The sequence below is a fragment of the Mastigoproctus giganteus genome, chromosome 3, assembly GCF_048544385.1.
Source record: "Mastigoproctus giganteus isolate SK-2022 chromosome 3, ASM4854438v1, whole genome shotgun sequence".
NCBI lineage: Eukaryota > Metazoa > Arthropoda > Arachnida > Uropygi > Thelyphonidae > Mastigoproctus > Mastigoproctus giganteus.
Window position 1 is genome coordinate 67,792,570 of NC_143577.1, and position 23,145 is coordinate 67,815,714.

At 34.7% G+C, this 23,145-nt stretch overlaps 1 protein-coding gene across 1 annotated transcript in view; it reads right to left on the bottom strand.

Annotated features, from left to right (window-relative positions):
- Positions 1–23,145, bottom strand: part of LOC150088061 (uncharacterized) — a 309,524-nt gene that overhangs the window by 72,027 nt on the left and 214,352 nt on the right. Inside the window, exon 9 of the mRNA XM_090369999.1 lies at positions 10,046–10,150. Within this exon, the coding sequence (XP_090226125.1) occupies positions 10,046–10,150 (105 nt within the window). The remainder of the gene's footprint in view (positions 1–10,045; positions 10,151–23,145) is intronic.

Consider the following 23,145-nt stretch of genomic DNA (forward strand, 5'->3'; position numbering starts at 1 on the left):
ATGTCAACTGGCTTCACTTCTTCGGATTTTATGTGTTTCTTAACTAATAGCATAACTCCTCCTCCCTTCCTAACCTGTCTATCCTTTCTGTACACATTGTACTCCCCAAATTCCAGTTCTGCATTCCTTATAGCTGTGTGACCACATCTCTGATATCCCAACAATATCTGCCCTCGATGTTTTGAGTAATACCTCAAATTCATCAAATGTATTTACCAAACTCCTAGCCTTGGTGTACACGCAAGTATACATGCACCTCTTCCTATTCTTAGCTACCCTAACACAACCCATGTGTTTACTTGTACCGCAATGACTCCCAGCAGTCTCTGAAATATCCTGCATCTTGTTTTCCAGGCTGCTGCTCATTCCAATAAAAGCACTGCAAGAATCACTTTCACCTCTGCTAGTGGCTACTGTGAATCTATTAGTCCTTGTATCCCCCCAAGCTAGCAGTTTTCCGACTCACCGAACACTGCCTCGATAGCATCAGTAAATATTCTTGCACCCTTTCTATTTAAGTGTATCCATCCCTGTAGAAGCAGTCTCTCCTGTTAACAAGTACAGACCAGGCTGAAAAAAATTCTACCCCTTGAGCCTTACACAATCTTTCCAAGGCTGAATTAATTGACAAGGCTCTCATCATATACTCCCTCCTATTGTGTCTGGGCAGAATTGCAGGCACTTTCAAATTCAACCCTATTTCACCGCTTTTTTTCAACAGTGACCTGTACTTGTTGTTAAGTAATTTTGTCAGTCTCCTACTCTTAATATCATTAGTGCCAACGTGCCCTTAAAAGATGATATCCGCTCTACAACGTTATTAACCTTTGCCCCTGGTCCTGTTCCACCTATCCTTTTTACAAAGCATGTACCCCATTTCCCTGACAACAGAGTCACCAACAACTTCTAGTTCCTGTGGGACCAGTGCATTCTGCCTTGGGGGCTGCTGCTGCGTTGCGTGATGACAAAGTGCAAGCTCTGGCACTGATGTGGGCAGCTGAGAGCTTGATGGGCCCCTCAATTTAGATCCTTCGAGGGCATCCACCCTGTCCTTCAAGCTCTGATGTAGGCCCAAAACAACACTGAGTTGTCGCCTGTTTTTGTTACACTCCTTGCATCACTCGCGTGCACGCATGCACGCACACGTGCACTCACACACAAAGACATCCCGCATGGCAATATCATGTTCCGTACCCGATTGCTCCACAAACATCATGCAAGCAGTGCATTTTAAAAGGTTGTGATTCAGAGGGCAACTGCCCCCCTCAGTTCTCCACTGAGGCACAGCACTCCCATTAGCTTGAGCCTTTTGCTTTGCTGCTCTGGTCTGAGTCATGATTTCGATTTAATTTCAATAAAATTTCAATTTCAGTACAAAATTATAACCCTAAATTTGTATCCCAACACAGTTATAACACTATATATATTTTTCAGTATCAAGTATTATCTACGAGTTCCGTTTATTTAACTTTCATATCGAGTTACGATATGTCACTTAATTAATTATGTTACATTTGTAATCTAATACATATAAGTCGTTATATGTATTTAGTTAAAAGTACAATTTAATTGAAAACAAAGTTTAATAAAATGAATAGATTTTACTCATTAATTGACAATATTATATTATATACTATACTAACGCTATCCAGTTCGGGATATAACGTTGTATCGTATAACAATGGCGGCAAGTTACGGACACTTAAGTATTAATTATGTTCCAAATCTCACTGTCTCAATTCAGAATAAACTAATCATCCTGATTCTGTAGGGATCAGGGGGAGTGCCTCCAGCAGCAGTTATGGAAGGTTTACATGGCAAACAAAATCTTACACCACTCTACAAATTAAATTACCACCCCTCGTATTTTAAGAAAATGTAACATACAGTACTAAACATTGAACAATGGGTCATTAACCTTATTCTATTTACAAAAATGTTCATCTGATAACAAAACATTTATTTTGTCGTTTCTTGCCTTTTATAATCATCTATTGGTGTCTCCTGTACGAGATTCCAACAGGTAGTCTGCAAACATATTTGGACACCATTTTCCCTAGTATCCTTCTTCCGTTTGAGAAATATCTTAGTGAAATATCTTGGAACCGTCTTCATCGAAGACGGTTCCAAAATTTTCAGGATAAAAGTCTAAATTGAAATGTAGGAAATTAAGTTTTAGCGACACATTGCACTCCAACTCTCTGTATGCTAAAATTAGCTCATCTGCAATTTCACTGTAATTTTGTGATTTCTCATTGCCTAAAAAGTTCCAAAAGATGGGTTTGAATTAGGGCTTGCAAACCGGTTTTCATATTGAGTTGTTAAAACCGAAACCGAGCTTCTAAAACTGGATTTGAATATTTTTTTAGTTAGCCCTCGAATATAGTTTTTCGTTACGCACATATTCTTTTGTTTGTTTGTCTGGATCGTTCAACTGCTTTATGTTTTAAACATGTTTTTTATTTTATTTTAAGGTAGGTACGAATCTCATGGGCAAGTGGCCCAAATCTAGGAGGGGTACATTTTATCTTCCCGCCTGTATCACGGCACGATGCAGGTATACTCATTTACGACTGAGTGAGTCAGAGCGATAGTGTAAAAGAAAATGCTCAACATTTCTCCGTTCCATTTATCTTGTTTGCCAGGCAAGTTATGGAACGCGCCTTATTGATGGTTACCCACTAGAAACAGATTCGCTGAATATTGCATCAAATTTCAATCGTGGAAAGTTTTTTGCTTCTTTATTACTATTAAATTTGCAATCAAATGTTCTCCAAAAAGCAGCTTCACCAAATTTAGCTTTTATGTAATTTTGAAAATACAATAGATTTAATTGGGGGAAAAAAAAATTGAAAATAAATAAATTAAAAATTTCTTTCGTGAAAATTTTGAAACTTACTTCGTTTAGACTCTTCATTCAGTGCTTGCGGGAGTGACACATAATATTGTGCCTTTGTTATCTTCAATATTTTTATTTAAAATTGTCGGTGATATAAATTCCTACTAATTAATACAAATTTTGTATTTATTACTCTTAATATGTCTAAGATGAAATCAAATGTATGGAATTATTTTGCTCGAAAAAGCAAAGATGAAGCACAATGTTCAAAATGTCAGAAGATAATGAAGTCGTCTGGAGGATCTGCATCATCTTTGATGTTGCATTTAAAGAAAATGCATCAGAGTGACATTAAACAAGATAACAGTGAACCTTCCGTAAAAATGGTAAGAACATTAGAAAACTTTATCGTTAAAAAATCTATGGAAGAAGAGATTTCAAAATTAGCTGCTTTAGATGGATTTTCTTTTAATTCAATTGCCAAGAGTGAGTTTATACAATCAAGTCTTCACCTTCAGAGAAATAAATAGGATAAATTACCACCAGCCTCAGTGAATGGAATTAAAAATATGGTTCTGAATTATTATAAAACTAAGAAAGACGAACTCATTCAGCATTTCAAAAATTCATTGGTTTTCGGTGCACGGTATTCATTGACTCTAGACAAATATACGTCTATACAAAATAAAAGGTATATGAATATAAATGTGCATTCAAAAGACAATCATTGGTCGTTAGGTCTTATTGAGATTAATGGTTCACTTGATAGCAGAAGAACCGAGCAAATTGTGAATGGACACTTGAAAGAATTTGGTTTGAACTTGGATGAGGATATTGTTGCCTGCACCACCGATGGAGCAGCAATGATGATTAAGTTTGGCAAGCAAATTACGCCTAATCATCAACAATGTATAGCCTATTGTATACATCTGTCAGTTATAGATGTACTTTATGAAAAAAGCAATCAATTATGGTGCGACAGTCTCTGAGTCTCCCAAAGACAATGAAGAAAATGAAAATAATGAAGAAAGTAGTGACGATGAAGAAGTTGAAGAAAGACAGCAGGGCATGCTTTATCAAACCGACTTTACCGATGAGCTCATTTATTTCTTCAATCCAATGGCCAATATTGCACAAACTATTAATAAAGTCACAAAAATTTGCAAGCTTTTTCAAAAATCACCTACCAAAAATGATATAATACAAAATTTTGTTAAAGCAAAATTTAATGGGAAAGAATATAAACTTACATTAGATCGCAAGACTAGATGGGATAGCACATTCTATATGATTGAGAGATTTTTGAAATTGAAAAATTGCATTCCAAATGCTCTATGTGCAGTACTGTCAACTGAAGCTGTGTCTGACGATGACTGGAAAACACTTGAATTGCTATGTGAAAATTTGCGACCAGTTGAAATGATTCTGAAGGCTATAACCTCAGAAGATACAGACTTATTTAAAGCAGAGTCTTCAGTAGCATTTCTGCTTGCTAAGCTTGATACAGCAGAAAAGCCATTTGCTTTAAAGTTTCACCAAAGGCTTTTGCAGCATTACAATGCAAGACGAAATTTCCAAACTGTGGCTTTGCTGAGCTACCTACACAACCCCAAAAAGTTTAGGAAAGAAGATTCAGGTTCAAGAACTTTTGATTTTCCAAGTAAGCAAGTTTTGAAAATGCATGGTGAAGAGATTTATCAGAGATTATTTGCAAAACATTCCGAAGGAGCTTTAGCATTGAAAGAAGGAACTGAAAATAAGTGAACTGTTCTTTTAGAAGAAAATAAAGGCTCGTCTAGTTCCGATGTTGGAGATACGGTACATTCATGCGAGAGTCATCATCATCATCAGCCATTTTCAATCCACTGCAGGATGAAGGCCTCTCCAGCAACTTTCAAGTTCCTTCTGTTTTGATCCCTTGCCATCCACTTACTACCCAAAAACTCATGAATTTCATCTATCCATCTCCGCCTTTGTCTTCCAGGTTTTCTTCTAGCTCCTCTTGTGTACAATTCTGTTATTTTCTTTGTCCACCTGTCATCATGTCTTCGAGCTATGTGTCCTGCCTAGGACCATTTTAGTTCTTTAGTTTTGATAAGAATGTCCTTTACTTGAGTTTGCTGCCTAATCCATGTGTTTCTCTTCTTATCTAACAGTCTGATTCCCAATATAATTCGTTCTATTCTTCGCTGTGTAGTTCTCAGCTTCTCTTCCATTCTTTTGTTGAGGGCCCAAGTTTCACTTCCATAATTCATGGTGGGGAGTATACATTGATTCATTATTTTACGTTTCAGACAAACTGGGATATTGCTCTTCAGTATGTGACTATATTTCCTGAATGCTATCCATTCAAAATTTATTCTTCTCTTGTCCCAGATAAGTATATGACTCCACCTTTTCAATTACTGCTCCTTCAATCCTTATTTCCCTTTCCGTGGCATACTTGTTCACATTACTTTTGTTTTAGCCATATTCATCTTTAGTCCAAAATCCTTACTAACTGTGCATAACTGATTAAGATTTTCCTCTAATTCTTTGGGATCGTGGCTTATAACCACAATGTCATCTGCAAATCGTAAATGGTTTAGGTACTCTCCGTTCACATTGACTCCTTTCTGTGACCAGTCTAATCTTCTGAAAGCTTCCTCAAGGGCAGCAGTAAACAGCTTCGGAGATATTGTGTCTCCTTGTCGAACTCCTTTCTCGATTTTAAATTTGCTACTGTCTTTGTCTAGTCTAATAAAGGAGGTAGCACTCTCATATATTTTCTTCAAAATCATAATATATGGGGTATCTATGCCTTGTCTTTCCAGTGCCCGAAACATTGCCTTATGCTGTATGGAGTCAAATGCCTTTTCATAATCCACAAATGTCAGGCATAATGGTGTTTTATATTCATTTGCTTTCTCCATTAGCTGTGATATTACGTGAAGGTGATCCATAGTTGAGAATCCTGTCCTAAAGCCAGCTTGCTCTTTCGGTTGATTCTCATCAAGTATTCTTTCTAATCTGTTAGTAATGACCCTTGTGAACAACTTGTAGATGTGGGATAACAAGCTAATTGGTCTATAATTTCCAATTTCTGATTTATCGCCTTTCTTATGCTGCAAAACTATGATTGCATTATTCCACTGCTTAGGCATCACACCTTTTCTAATGCACTTTGTGAAGAGCCTTGCCAGTTTTTGTGTTATGTCTCTTCCTCCCAATTTTAACAACTCTACAGTAACTTCATCTTTCCCCAGGGCTTTCCGATTCTTCATTTTCTTCAATGCGTGTTCTACCTCATCAGGAAGAATATCGAGTATGTCGTATGTGTTGCTACTTTGCAATCCATCTTCCCCACTGCTGGTATCATTCCCTCGCGCCTTGTATAATTCTCTATAGTAGCCTTCTGCCATTTGAATTATGCCTTCTCTGCTGTTTATAAGTACACCATCGCTATTCTTCAGTTTCAGTATCATTTGTCTTTCTGTATTACTGCTCATGGCTGCTGATTTAAATCCTTTGTTTTCCCTTAATGCTTGTTCTACTTTTCTTGTGTTAAATCTTCTTATGTCCTCTCTGAGTCTCTTTCTAATGGCTTTGCATAACTCAGTATACTCAATTTTCTCCCTGTCAGTGTTTTTCTTGCTCTTCATTTGTCGTCTTCGGTTCATCATGACAAGTGTTTCTTGACTAATTTTTTCTTCTTTGGATTTCTGTTTCCCTATAGGTTTCTTGGGCTTTATCACTTTCAGAAAGTTGTAATATTCCTCGTTGATATCTTGGTCCTGAGCAGTCTGCAGAAGCTCAAACTTGTTTTTAAGTTCCAGTACATACTGCTTTTTTTCCTCCTCTGTTATCTCAAAGACCTTTGTATTATTTACTCGAGTCAGTTTTTTCCTTTCCTTTCCTACATCTATATCAAGTGTACATCTTACCATTCTGTAATCACTTCCGACATTTACCTTATTCAGGACGGTAACATCATTCACAATATATCTTCTGTTAGAGAGGATGAAGTCGATTTCATTAGTTGTTAATCCATTTGGACTCTTCCATGTCCACTTTCTGTTCACCCTTTTCTTGAAAAAAAGTGTTCATTACTGACAGTCCTTGAGATTCTGCAAATTCCACAAGTCTTTCACCTCTTTTATTTCTTTCACCAATTCCAAAATTTCCTATAGTTCCTCTTTCTGCGCTGTTTTGCCTTTTTCCAACCTTAGCATTGAAGTCCCCATAATAATAGTGTAGTGGGTTTTCTGCTCATCTAGAAGACTCTCAATTTCGGTGTACATTTCTTCAACCTCTTCATTATCATGGCTCGATGTTGGTGCATAAATCATTATAATCTTTAGCTTGTACCTCTTAGAAATCTTGAGTATTAGCCATGACACCCTTTTTGATGTACTTTTGAATTCCAAAATGTTTTTAAAATCTTTATGGACCAGAAACCCAACTCCACCTTCACTCCTTTCACTGTTTCCATTGGTGTACAGCAGATTTCCACTTGATAAACTTATAAGTGATTCATTTCTTCTTGTTTCAGCCAAACCGATGATATTCCAATTCACATTTTCTAATTCCTTTTCCAGCTCTAATATCCTGTCTTCACCGATGAGTGATCGTACGTTATAACAGGCCAAGTTCAGTTTCCGTGCATGGCAGCCTGGTCGTACCCAGAGATTCTTAGCACCCTCTGCTTCCACTCTGATCCTCTCGCTGCCATAAGAGGGAGAGTGAAAGCTGCTGGGGACTGAGGGCCATTTGTATTGTTGTGCTCTCATGCTGGAGGGTTTGGTCTTTTCCTCCTCTTTATGCTGAACAGGCGTCTTGAAGAGAACCACTCTACACATTCGTTGCCACCTAAGTGACATAACAGGGCTTACCATCGAGAAGGTGTGCATGAGTGGATTTTAGGGAGGCAGGCCAACCGGACTTCTCCTAAATCTTCTGTAATAGAGAGATATTGGATCCATCAGTGTTTTAGGCTGAGTGTCTGATAACACACAGGATACCTGTTCCACTCTAAGCCCCATGCGAGAGTATGATAGTGTAATAAAGAGATTAACTGAAGAGCCTTAAAAATATCCAAGTGAACTGGAAATCAGCAAAGAATTTAAAATTTTGGACGCAACTAGCAGTAGAAGTAAAAAGCTGGAGAAAGTTTATAGAGCACTGCTGACCATTAAACCAACAAGTGTCCAATCTGAGACAGTGTTTTCGATCACTGGTTCCTTTAACACAAAAATAAGGTCAAGTCTATCAGGAAAAATGCTTAATATACTTTGTTTTTAAAAAGGATCATTTTCAGAAAAAAGCTGAGCAATAAATAGTAAAGTAATTTCTCCAAGCTGTTTTTTTTTTTCGTATTATTTTTATTTATTTATTATTATTATTATAGGGCTTATTATTTTTTTTGTTTACTATACGAGAAGGTAGTTTTTATTCAAAGGATTTGAATACAATTTGTAATTTTGTATAATCTCAAGCTGGTTACTTTTTTGGAGCATTTTAATTTTTTTATTTTTTTTACTATAAGAGGTGATAGATTTTGTTTAAAAGACTTGATTACGATTTGTAAAATCTACCCAAGATAAAATAAATACCTGTGTTATAAGCTTTTAATTATTTTCCCTAAGTCTGAGAAAATCGGTTTTAAAACTGGTTTTAAAGGTAAACTTCGGTTAAATTCGGTTTTGAAATTTCTCGGTTTTATGCAAACCCTAGTTTAATGCATTCTAGGCTCTTATTTCTGTAGAATTTAATTTTTTAGCGAATTCTTCACCTTAGAATAACAGTTCGATTAGCAACCCACAAAAATTCCCCTCTTTTATCTTGGCCTCACTGATTTTGAGGAAACTTTTGTTTCAAACAGGAAAATTCTTCTCCTTTTTTGTCCATTACTTTCACAAATATTTTTATCAAACCAACTTGAAGATCAATGGAAGTAAATAGATTTTTGACTTATCCACCAGGGGAGGAAGCACATCCTCCTCTGGTGGATAGTGATAAGGAAGTTATTATCCCTTTGTATAAGGCAATGGTTAGGCCATATCTCGAGTAATGCATACAGGTCCGGAAGCCTAATTTAGGAAGGATGTGGATAAGCTGGAATGGATGCAGAGAAGAGCAACAAATTAGTCAGGGACACAAAGGGTATCCTTATCAAAAAACACTCTAATTGAGTTGTTTAAGGCTATGAACTGATCGATTAAGCAAAATGTTACGTTTCATTTACTCTTGCACAGACAACAGATATAAGGGGCATATATTTAAATTGAGGAAGGATGATTTCAGGACATATGTGCAAAAAATCAACAATCGAATGATCAACGATTGTTGGAACAAACTGCTTTTGTGGAAGTGAATAGTTTGAATACATTTAAGGAAGAATAAGAAATTAAGAAGGATACAGACAGGTGATGTGGAAAGTTTCTTTTTGGTTGATCTGCAAGTAGGCATCAGTAGTGGCAAATGATGCCTCTTTGCATCAACTGCCACTACTAATACTAATTAAGTAAATCTGAAGTGATCTACAAAATATGCTACAAAATTAGGGAATTTTACAGCTTATTTCGGGAATGATTTAGATGTCTTTCAAAGAAACATGATTACTATCTTTAGTCATAATGAGTATGCAAGCCAACGAGTGAAACTGATCTTGACTTTCATACACCTACAATTACCGGATGTTTAAATTATTACTACATTATGGGAGGTTCCTGCCTCTGTAGTCGAGTAGTCAAGAGCGCGAGTGCAATAGCACACGCTCTTTGACTAGACCGGGGTTCAAAAACCTCTGACTGCTAAATATAGTATCTGCCAACTTGCACTGGACCAGCGTGGCAGATTATGGTCTATTTCCCTCAACATGAATTGCTGAGGAGACTTCCATATTACAGTGGATTGATAATGGCTGCTGCTTGCTTACTTATTTTTACTCATGGGAGGTTCTAGGTCCAGTCAAATCTGATAAACAAAGATATTAATTTAAGATGCTAAAAGAAATACCAACATTAAAACTTTTTTTTTTTAGCAGGGGTAGATGTTAACATTTAATTTAACTGAAACTCTATACAGATCAGCTACTGTTGCTGTGAAAAACATGAATTTACTATTAATAAAGCTTATCCTCTGTATGTGATAATTTACATTCTGTTATTGATTTTTCACAAATTTATGTATGAATATACACATGTGCAATTTAAAATTTTATCTCACTTCAGTAATGCTTCTGTCTGGTCTTCGTTGTTTTTTTGAAGCTGTTCCACATATACAGATATGCTTTCTTTAAATTCATCATAGGCTGTTACTTCTTTCATCAGCCTGCAAAAATGCATAGCTATCATCAACCTGATCATTCAGTTATTTTTTAATGCAAATAAATTCATAAATCACAAAATACCTGCAATATAAAAGATAGCAAAATACATTGAAGAAAAACTGGAAACAATAATGCATGTTATATGGAGAAATAACTTTTTTTTTTTTTCAATCATACAATTTTGCTGAAAGGTATTGGGCCAGCCATGTGGACCAAGCAGATAAAGAGCATAAAATCAATGAAATCATGTGAGCTCCTCAAGACCCTACATACTTAGCTCCAGATTAAATATAAATGAGATTGTAAATATGATTGCAAGATTGCTTTCTTGCTGTTTTTGAATTGAAAAATATGTTAGATTTTTACAGCCCTTCCTGTATGTGTGTGTGTGTATATATATATATATATATATACAGGTAACCCTTGTATAATGCGGAGGTTAGGTTCCAGAAATATCACGCGTCATAGAAATTGCATTATATGAGGTTCAGGTTTCATACAAAATGTAGGATTATGTTCCGTAGTGTTTTTTTAATTATAAAAACAACAATGACATTCAACAAAAACATATTTTATTCATTCAAGAATTCATGTAACTAACTATTTAACAAATACATAGCATAAAATTATAAAAATTAGGAATTGTACATAAATTTCATTGCACATAATGCGTAAATTTCCAAATTAAAGAAATGGATATTTTAATCGTCATCACTGTCTTCACAAAAAATATTTCGTAGATATTCTTTATTTACGAGTGGCCGGATGTCATTATCACTTGAAATCTCTTCGACATCATTTGTATAATTCTCACTGGGTACTGCAGCTGGTTTTCTTATCAAAAAGTCAGTAATAAGACCTTGCTTACTATGCTGCAATTTTTTTTATTAAGTTCATAATATGGAGTTAAACAACTGTCCAATTGTCTTTTGAATTTTTCTGAGCACTCTGTTAAGGGATCATTATCCGTAAAATAACTTCCTAATTTTAGTGCCAAATTTAATCCTTCTGCTAATTTCTTTAGACTGAACTCTTTAACAGACACAGCACAATCAGAATCTTCAGTAGAACTTTCCTCACCATTTGTATTTGGTTTGCCGTCTTCTATTAATTGAACCAATTCCTCCTCATTTAAATCTGTTTCTTCATCAATTAATTCACGAATTTCATTTTCAACCATATCGGAAAATCCCTTGCCACCACAAATGTGTGCCAGGTTTGTTATACGACTTAGTTCAGCATCCACAGGAGGTACAAAATTTTGATTAAGGACGACACCAGGCCATATTTTTTTCCAGCAACCTTTCAGTGTAGAGGGTTTAACTCCTTTACACACAGAGAAATAATTTTTACACAATTAAATATTGAAAACTCTTTCCACACTTGAGGCAGTGTCATGTTTGTATTAGATTCCATTTTTTCCAAAATTAATTTGAATGTTTGATGAATATAATACGCTTTAAATGCTGAAACTAACCTTGATCAAGGGTTGAATAAATGACGTTGTATTAGGCAGCAAATAAATTATTTTAATATTCAGATGGGTTACATTTTTTGAGTGCCCTGGCGCGTTATCTAAAATTAGTAAAATTTTAAAGTCAATTTTCTTTGTGTATCTTTCTATATCAGGCACAAAACAATTAAAAAACCAATTTTCAAATATCCTAGCTGTAGGCCATGCCTTTTCGTTGGCTCTCCAATAAACAGGGAGGGTGGACTTGTCAATCGCTTTCATAGCACGAGGATTTAAAGATCAGTTAATTAACATTGGTTTTGTCATGTAATCTGACGCATTACTACAAAATAGTAGAGTAATTCTGTCTTTAGAAACTTTGAATCCAGGAGCTGTTTTTTGATTTTTTGATATATAAGTGCGTTTTGGCATTTTTTTTTCCCAGTTTAACCCAAATTCATCTGCATTGAATACCTGGTCTGCCCTAATATCCACCTTCTTCAATGATTTTTAAAAGTTCTGGGAATTTTCGGGCAGCATCTACGTCTGCTGATGCTCCTTGGAGCTGAAGATTATGCAAAGAAAATCGCTTTTTAAAATTTTCGACCAGCCCATACTGGCACAAAATTATGCTGAGAGCTTTCTTCTGAAAAATCTTGTTCAAGTTCTTTTAAATATTGATAAATTTTGAGGGCTTTTTGTTTAATAAGGTTTCCACTCAAAGGCATTTTTTTGTGAGTGCAATCTTCAATCCAAACCATTAGAGATTTCTCCAATTTTTCCATTAAAATATCGTGTACACGAGCAGCACGCTTTGCACTTATCATTGACCCAGCAATAACACTATCTCTGATTTTCTGCTCCTTTTGTTTGATTGTACGAATTGTTGATTCATTTAAATTCAAAGTCCTTGCAACAACTTGTTTTTTTCCATTTTTCGAGATTTTAATTTTTTCTTCAAGAGAAATGAATTTTTTTTTCAATGTTGGTTTTTTTCTTTCTTTTGCAGTTTTGGTAGCCATTACTATAAAAAATAAATTTTGTATTTGCCAAGGGGTATTCCCCGAATAAATTCGCTATTTATAACTACTTGCACAACAATTAACTCTTTATAAGGTAAAAAATTGGCATTACACAAAAAAAAAAAGTATGTATGTACTTGCGTGTTTCCCCTTATATAAATTCGGTTCTGGCAACTACACCCGTTATACGAGCCGACAAATTTAACAAACATAAAGTTTGGTTTTTAAGTCGCATGGTAAAAGTGTGTGAAAAGAAGTGATACAACAATTTGTAGATCATGTTATATTGAAACCACGACTGTGTCATACAGGGCAGCCACAATTTATAAACCGCATTATACGAGGGTTACCTTTATATATATAACTGTATATGAAGTTATGTAAAAGAATATAAGAAATAGAAAAAGAGAAAGAGTGGCAGAACAGATTAATGCCATCAAATTTATGATTTTACATTACATCTGTTTTTTAGTTAATTATAATACCAACTAGATAACTTGGAGAATTTAGCATAAAAGTATTAGGGGTGAAAACTATACTCATTAGTTCAAAGGGCCAAGTTTAGGTAACCTAAGTTGGACTTCTTTGTTTTACCCTATAAATAAACACGTAAAATAAAATAAAATGAAATGAAACGAAATAGTAAAATTAAAATAATAATATAGCTAATTTTAGATATATGGATACATTGAATGGAACGTTAACTAGGGCTAGCTCCATTCAATATATCCCATCAATAATTAGCTGAGGCTATCTGTTTCTGTTTGCCATTTGCCAGTTTTTCTATGTTCAAATATGCTGAGAATTTACTGTGAATATATAATCAATTGGCTTTAATTACTTTAATATACCTTAAATTTAGCAGAAAACTGACAGAATAACTGCTAGCCTGACAGATAGCAGTGAAAATTAATAATAATGGAAGTGAATAATGAATAATATATGTGAGTACCAACCATTTATTTATGTAGTGAAGTTTAGGAAACCTAAGTTGGATTTCTTTGTTGTGCCCTATAAATAAACACACAAACACAAATTAGAAGAGTACAGGCAACCCCCATATAACATGGTACTTCTACAACATGCTTTCGCTCGAACACAGTTTGAAAACTGCAGCAATCCTCGCACAACATGGTACTTACATAACACGGTTTCACTCTAACATGGTTAGAGAATTGCGGGAAATCTCGCATAACAAGGTATTTTTTTTTGATTTTGTGCTGGGGAAACCCTTCTATTATGTTGGATGTAATTTTTCAACGTTTCCATTCGATTTTGTGAATCCTTGCAGTTGACTTGCTAGTCGTTGTTGCCTTTGTGATATTTTTCTAAAGCACATTTCTGGAGGTCACTACCATAAAACAATAAAAACAATTTGTCCTTTCTGGTTTAAACGGGCAGTAAATTCGATCTTCTTGCATTTGCAATAGTACCGACAGCTGGAATTCTGTGAGTTTTCACATTATTATGGTGAAATGCGTTTCAAATATTCGATTATATAAAAACAAAATTTCAGAAACTCATCACTCCGTATCTCACTTGAAATATTTGTGCATGCCCTCTTTGTTATTAATTGCTTATCGTTTTTACTGTTTTAAATTTTACAACCAAAAAAAGTCAGTAAACAGAAATATCAATTAGTATTACAGTATGTATTAATTAAGCTATGTACGTAAGCGTAAATTTATTTTGCTAACTGGAAAATATTCTTCTGATTTTCACGTATCCTTTAACTCTTTAATTGGTAAGGTAATAAAGTTAAATTTGTGCTTTATATCTTTACTTTTATAGCCTGTGGATAATATTCCTCCTATTTTGGCTTATTAGAAATGCCGTTTAAAACAGTATTTTATTATGAAGAGTCCATCATAAAGTGATTTGATTACAGTGAACCAATCATAAAGCGAGGGTCCACTGTATTTTTCTGGGAGATCCTTGGGTTAGGTTCTGTGCTTGTTTGAGAGTATAAAAAATTGTGACTTTGAACCGTGCAGTTCGTGACTTTTAAGGTTTTGTAAGATTATTTTGGTTTTTATTTGATTGTTTATTCATTTTTCCGGGTATGTATTACTAAACCTTGTTCTTTGTTGTGAATTAAATTCCAGCCCTAAATTATGCATATGGAAAACAAAAAAAGCACCTCTCAAAAGAAACTTTATTTCTTTAGAATCAAAGATACAAATTTTGGATCTTAAAAAAGGGAAAAGGTATCATATGTTGCAAAAATTTTAAATTTAAATGAAGTAACAATCCAGACCATAAAGAAAAATGAACAGAAATTTAGAACTGTTGTTGCTACAGGATCTCTCATTTCTGCAAATATGACAGCTCATCCCCAAGCACCAATAATTGAGAAAAAGGAAAAAGCACTCAGCATTTGGATTGACGATAGCAGTAAGAAATGGATCACATTAGACGGAAATGTAATTAAACAAAAGGCACTAAAAATTTATAACCATTTAAAAGAAGCTGGAGAATCTTCTGTTAACCCAGAGTTTGTTTCCAGTAAAGGTTGGTTTGAGTGATTTAAAAATCAGTTTTCATTACATAACATAAGAATTCAAGGGGAAAGTGTATCGGTTGATAATGAAATTGCCAAGAAGTATGCAGAGGAATTTCAAAAAATTATTGACGAGCACGGATACCCACCACATCAAGTTTTCAATGCCGATGAGACAGGCCTTTGGTGGAAAAAAATGCCCGACAGAACGTTTATTTAAAAAAAAAAAGAGAAAACTGTACCAGGTTTTAAGCCATCAAAAGATCGTGTAACTTTACTTATGTGCAGTAACACATCAGGAAATTACACGATAAAACCTATGATGGTTTATAGATCCTCTAATCCTTGTGTAATGAAAGGTGTAAATAAAAATGCGTTACTGGTATATTGGAAAGCAAATAAAAAAGCTTGGGTAATTACCGATTAGTTTAAAGAATGGTTTCTAAATTGTTTTGTGCCAGAAGTGGAAAAGTATTTAAAGCGAAAAAAATCTAGAATTCAAAGTTTTAATACTATTAGATAATGCACCAGGCCATCCAAAAGGTTTAAGTCATCCAAACGTTGAAGTAATGTTCCTACCACCTAATACAACTTCTTTAATTCAGCCATTGGATCAAGGCATTATATCTATCTTTAAAGCTCATTTACATCAGAAAATCGTTATAATGGATTTTGGAAAAAATTTATTCCAAATCTATTGAAGTGATGGAGGCATGGAAACATTTTTCAGTTGTGGACTGTATCGGAATCATAGCTTTATCACTCAAAGAAGTAAAGCTGTTAACATTAAATCCGTGTTGGAAAAATCTATGGTCAGAGTCAGTTCATTCAGGAAATATCGTCAAACCGGCAGAAAATGGAATTGGTGTGATAGTAGAACTTGCTAAGTCGATAGGAGGGGGAAGGTTTTGATGATATGACTACTGAAGATGTTCACGAATTACTGGTGAAAAAAGAGGCTGGCAAGGAGGATTTGGTGGAAATGGTATTGGAGGTAAACCAAATCAATTCAGAGGATGAGAGCCCAGATGAAAATTCTGAAGTTCCAAATTTTACACTAAAATGCATATGGGAAGGCATAAACTAAGTTGAGCAATTAGAATCTTATATTTTGAATGCAGATCCTTCGACTGAAAGGAACACAAAATTCAAAAGAGAGCTTCAAAAATGTTTATCTCCATACCATGAAATTTAAAAAGATCAATCTATCAATCAAAAGCAAACAAACCCAGATTACTGATTTTTTAAAGAGAGCAGAAGATACACAAAATATAGATGCTGCAGAAGAAAGTTCAGAAGGTGGAGATATTCAGCAACAGAGAAAACATTCTCGTTTGATTGTGTTTAGTAGAAGAGGAAGAAAATTAAATGAATGTACATGATCTGGCATATGTTTCACAGTTTGTAAGGTAAGACGTTTGTTCAGTTATTATTATTATAAAAATTTAGTTTCCGATAGTTATAAAAAAAAAAATGATGTATTTTTGTTATGGTTTGGAACGTAAACCTCCCTTTTTGTACTGGTTCTTAGTCCTGTATAAAACAGTTTTGCACTGCATAAGATTTTGGAGGAACCAAACACCGTGTTATACGAGGGTTACCTGTACTAGCTAACTCTATAATATAATGATGATAGTCAACACACGATGGCAGCATTTAATATAGAAACACAAATGTACTAAAGATAATATTGCAATATTTGTACATTAAAACTAATTACCTACTTTACAGAAAGATAGGCAAAATCCTCATTATGTAAATAAAGTAATTAGCACATTACTATCCATTTCCATGCTTCATATACCAGAATTATGTAGGCCTAATAATAAAAGCTTTATTTAATAGTATTATTGGGTACGGAAAAAACATACCTACTAATGTGAAATACTAATCAGTAGTTAAATTATATCATCCAAGTGGTGATAATTTTGATGTAAACTGACATAAAGTGTAAAGCAAGTACAGTAGAACCTCTCAATAACGAAATTGATTGTTCAATTGAAAAATTGTCAAACAGAAATCTCATTATAAAGAAATATGACCTTTTCAATAATAAAAATACTGTAATTCAACATTCAGAAATATAGTAAAAGATGGGAAATAAATGGGAATGAATGAATTTTCTAACATTTTAAAACAATTTATTAATACAAACATATTAAGAAATGATTGCTTACATGATGTGCACAATATATTAGCACACTTTTAAGAATTATTTCATAAAATATTTGGTAATTTTTTGTTGTACACTGGATTTAACCGTACAACGTTCATAAAAATATTCACATTTGTTTAAACACTCAAATATATTTCTTGGCATAGTTTCTTTACACTGAAGGCTTCGATGCAAAATTTCAAATGCTGCCAATTTTTACGTTTGGAAAGTTTTTATCCAACTCATTGTTGATATTGTCACTAGTTCTTTGAACTTTCCAAAATCTTGGAGTCATCCGGATATTCAGCTACTATGACATCATTATCAACTCCTAAAAATTCATCAAGAACAATTTATCCATTGATCAAACCTCTTGCTTGAGTTCTCCCCAAGATTGCTTAATGTCTTGTAGTAGTTCATCCCTCTCATTGCTGTTAATTGATGTTTTAGCAAAACAATTCTTAACCATTTTTTTCCGCCACACCATGACTTCACACTTTTGCCAACTCTGATATGCACATCCGCAAATATATAACAGAATATATAGGTTGGTTGGTTTCTATTCTCAGTATAATTTTTTTCAGTATGCATCTTTGGTAGTGCATGTTCAAATTCTTGATAACATTGGTACATTGGTTGCAGTTTAGTCAAGGTATTCTGAGGGAAGAAAACAAGCTTCACACTTGTAAGTTTCAAAATTACTGAGTAAAGGTTGGTGGGGCTGTTGTCGACAATTAACGCAATTTTACTGTTTTATTTCGTCATATTTCTATAGAAATTTAATATCCACTGTTCAAAAATTTCATTTGTTATCCATGATTTTATGTTGTAGTTGTAGTCCAACTCTAATGGCTTTACTTATTTGAAGCATCGGGATTGTTTACGTTTGCCTATTAGTTTCAGTTTTTCATTACCAGCCATATTTGTACCAATCAAGACTATATTCTCTCCTTACTATTTTTCCACTTAAACATTTATCACCATTAAAAGTCAGTGTCTTGTTCGGCAAACTTTTAAAAAAACAGACCTGTTTCATCAATGTTGAATATGTCTTTGGGCTCGTAGTCCTTCACAATTTTTTTCAAAACTGTTTCTTTCTAATGGGTACAGTCTTCTTCGATTATAACTCCACTTTAACCAGAAATAATTTTTTCAAGTAAGCCATTTTAAATTTTTCCAGCCAACCAGTACTAGCTTGGAAAGTTTTATGCCCCAGAAAAGATGTGTACTCCATAGCCTTTTCTTTTATTAATGGCCCTGATATAGGCATGTTTTGGGCTCGAATCAACTTCATCCACTTAAAATCGGCTTGATCTACATCTTTATACAGGCATAATATTGCACGCTTCTGCTTACATCCCATTTCCTCAAAAGTTTGAAAATCGAAACATGGTTTTTCAGAATGGTTGACACACTACTAAATTTTAAGTGGGCGAAGCTGATACAAGAACTTCCACTTCATTCAAGGATTTCCTCTTAGACATTGTACGGTTATTTGCACAGCAGCTAAAACAAAACTGATTTAGGGACCACTTGTATCTACCTTGTAAATAAAGACAGGTAAAATTTAGTGAAAGTGTGGATTACTCATTTCTGCCGAACAACAGAATTTGAATTTCTGGGATAAAGGAAAATCACTCCCTCCTAATTCTCTAATAGTGTGTCTACAGCAGAAAACGCTTTCACCAGACCCAATGGCTGTGGACACATTGCAGTTGGCCAGCGCAACTTCTCGGTACAGCAGACACAGTGGTTGTATAGGTTTTATGGGCAGCATAAAACCTATACAACCACTGTGTTTATGTTTTAATGTTTTAGTTCTTAAAATCTAAAGGGGTTGATTCTTAATCCTTTTAGCTCTTAATTCATGCTTTTTATAGCATCAATTCTATTGCCTTAAAGCCAGAGGTGCGAACAATATGCGCCCAGGTGTCACAAAATCAGTTCACTATATGAAAATTTTCTTCATTATACGGAAACTATTTTCAATGTAATGACCAGAGGGAAATAAAAAAAATTCAATATATGGAAGTTCATTAAAGAGAGGTCTGGCTGCAATTAGTTTTAAATACTGGAACTGGGTGTGCAGGATCTTTGGAAGTGTGCGCCATTTCAGCAATTATATGCTCCTTGTATACTCGGTCCACACAGAAAAAACTCCCAATACCTTTCAACAAAAGTAATTTCTTTTAATTTTCCACTGAAAATTCCAGAAACCTTTGTTAATTACTACAAACAGGAAAAATTTAGGGCCAAATTCAATAATTATATGCAAGAAAAGCTGAAAAAACTGAATTTAAAATTAGCAGTATCTCTTGCATCCAATTATCAAAGTGTGTGCTCTTTACATTTTATGGCAGCATCCTGTTCGCTGACTTGTGTCATGGAAATCTAGCTCCTATGCAATTATTGAAGCATGCAGGTTTTTCAACTTATATTTTTCTCACTGACAGTTAAGATAATATTCAAAACTATTTGGATAAGAGAAGTGATGAAAATGTCTAAAGTGCTGCAGAGGGCATTTTATTCTAAAAAAAAATAAAAATAAATAAAAATAAATTTTTTTTATATATATATAAAAAAAAAATTTTTCAGAGTTGTGTGCATAGATTGAAAATAAAGGAGGTATCAAAATGTGAACAATTTTGAATTATTTTTGCTGAATTTTAAGGTTATAAATGTGGTTAGTTTTTACTACATTTAACCATGTACACGTGAGGAACAAAAAATACCAGAGCAACCAGATATGGGTTAATGTATGAATATTATAAGCAAGCAGTTTCAGTACAACTGAGTTTCCACATTACATGATGCCATCTTATATTCGGTACATATGAACTTCCACATTAAATGCTGCTTGTTATCTTATATCGCCAATTATCATTATATTGTAGAGTTAGCTGGTACTATTCTGATTTGGAGATGATAAACATCATGGCTTGAAAAATGAGAAACATCATGTTTCTCATTCTAATATTATTTAATATTGATCAAATGTTTAATCATATTAAACATTTTATCTTATAAGCAAAACTTTGCCAAATAATGTACAGCAGTTCCTTGCCATCCTCGAGTTTACAATCCACAACATTTGGATACTGATGACTACTTCTGTATACCTGTTTACAATTCACGAGGTAACTGGTTTGAGTACTGGTGAGTCACAACACACTCAGTTTTTTCTGAGTGTCTTGTGACTCACCTATATTGATTTTCGCCTGTGGAACGAAATTGGTGTGCGCAAAAATTAAAATTGGTGTGTGTGCTCTTTATTTTGTCTCATGACTTCACACCATCACTCATTCTTCTGTGTCAAACATGATTTCTGTGTGATCATATTGCAGTCCATTGTGTAAAAATTAGTTATCATGTCTGTGTTTTGCATATTAATGGATTGTTGGTGTTGGAAGGTATTTAATACAGCAGTGTAAGACATACAAGGTATATAACAGCAGGTACTAAGCAGTGACAGAATCTGTTGATTTAAAATGTATTAATATGAAATACCTCTCAACACCACTGCAGCAATGATGTCACAGTTGGTGGGAAAATAGATGCCAACCAGGTATTTTTTTTCAAATCAGGAAATAGGTGAAAGTCTGATGGTGCTAGCTTTGATGAATATGGAGGTTAGTCCAAGGTTTCAAAGATGCACTCATACAGTGCAGCCACAGCAATGACAGACTTGTTAGCAGGTGCATTGTTCTGGTGGAACAAGATTCCTTTGCTGAATGTCCTAGGCATTTGTCTTTGATGTTTTCATGCAAACACCTCACAAGGTCTGTGTAATAGCTGTGTAGTACCACACTAAGAACAGTGTAGATGAAAAAGACTCGGGCATAACTGTGTAGTCAGATATGAAGTTCTCTGAGCAGTGCAGAGAACTGCTGCCAGGACAGCGCATGGTTTTGTCAATGATATACAGGAATTTTACCAGCAGAGATAAGGAGGTGATTATCCCATTGTATAGGGCAATGGTTAGGCCAAATCTTGCATACTGCAACACAGGTCTGGAAGCCTCATTTTAGGAGGAATGGGAACAGAGAAGAGCAACAAGATTGGCAAGGGAAGCAAAAGGGTGCTCTTACCAGAAAGGAAAGGCTTTTTTTTTGCAAATTGCAGCATCTGGAGATTAGGCACCTGAAAGATCTGATTGAGGTGTTTAAAGCCTTGATTGGATTGAATAAGCTCAATGCTGATGGCATCCTTCCTCTTGTTCGGACCACACAGGGAGGGGGGCATCAACTTATATTGAGGAAAGATGAATGCAGGTTGGATATGCAGAATGCTTTCAACCAGAGTGCGGTTGATTGTTGAACAAACTCCGACCTGGTGTTGTAGAGGTGGCTAAGTTGAAGAAATTCAAGGAAGAACTAGATAAACTATTGGAGGTGATGGACAAGTGAAATTGAGTTTTTTTTTTTTTTTTCCTATGACTTTGTAACTCTCTGGCCTTTCTGAAGGTAATCCACTAGCAATGCTCCATCAGCATCATAAAAAATCAATGCCATTTCCTTTCCAATAGAAGGGATCAACTTGGCTTTCTATGGAGAGGGAGAAAAGCTGTTTCCACTGTTTGAACCTTTTCTTTTTCTCTGGCTGAAAGTGATGGACCCACATCTCATACATGGTCACAAACCTTGTAAAGATATTTGCTGGATCCACTTAAAAAAAGAAACAAATGTTCACTTCACTTGACAACTTTTGCACTTCTGTCAACCCACTCTGGGACCCATCATGCTGGCATCTTTTTCATAGAGAAAACCTCTGTTATTATGTGGTGCACACATTCAGATGAGATGCCCAAGATGCTGACAATGTACTAAAATGTCACTCATCATCAGATCATGCACAGTGTCAACAACTTCTGAGTGATGGATGTTGCAGGTCTTCCAGGCTTTCCCTCCCTCATTAAAATAGTGCTGCCCACTTCTTAACAATGGTAGAGGAAGAGGCATCCTCCCCCAGTATTTTAGCCATATCCTCATGAATTGCCTTTGGCATTGGTCCCTTTTTTCCCCAAATATTGGGAAACTGATTTTGTCCATCTTTCCTCAGTCACACAACTTTGTTAAAAAAAAAGGACTTTATTGAAACTGCATGAAACCTACTTGGTTACTATTTGAAGTGTTATATATTAAGTACAGAAATTTTTAATACTACACCACTACCATTTCATACTCAGGCCACAAACGTTTCAAAGCCCTCTTGTAACTGACATTATGGTTGTTGTGTGAATTTTTGGTACACTGCTGACTTTGGCCATAGTGTTATGGTCATTGTGTATTATGTTAGTACAGGTGTCTATCTGAGAGCTAATCTGTATGCCATTGTTCAGGTTGAAAAATTGAAAACATCTCAAAGGTAAAAAAATAAAATAAAATAAAACCTTACCCCTTCGTCTCAGGTTGGCTATGAATGAAGATAACTTTAAACATCTCAAAGGTAAAAAAAAAATAATAAAAAATAAAATAAAATAAAATAAAACCTTACCCCCTTTGTCTCAGGCTAACTACATCATCCTTGAATGAAGACAACTTTAAGAAATCCTCCCTTCATTCTTCATCAGCATTCAAATTCAGATTTCTTCAGAAACGTGAGGGGTAACAACCCTACTGTCACAGCATGGGCTATCTAATGAGAATCACATAGTATTTTCCATATAACGAATTGCACTGACCTGTAAATCGATGCATTTAGACCTGCACAACTGATTAGTTGGTAATAACCAATCAGAATCTATATTACAGAACCCATAAGCCTCTTATATTCAATATATAATAGGCATAACATTGTGTCACACAGCAAGTATGCTAATTCATTTACACTATTGCATGACATGCTCCATGCACATACTACAGAGTTTT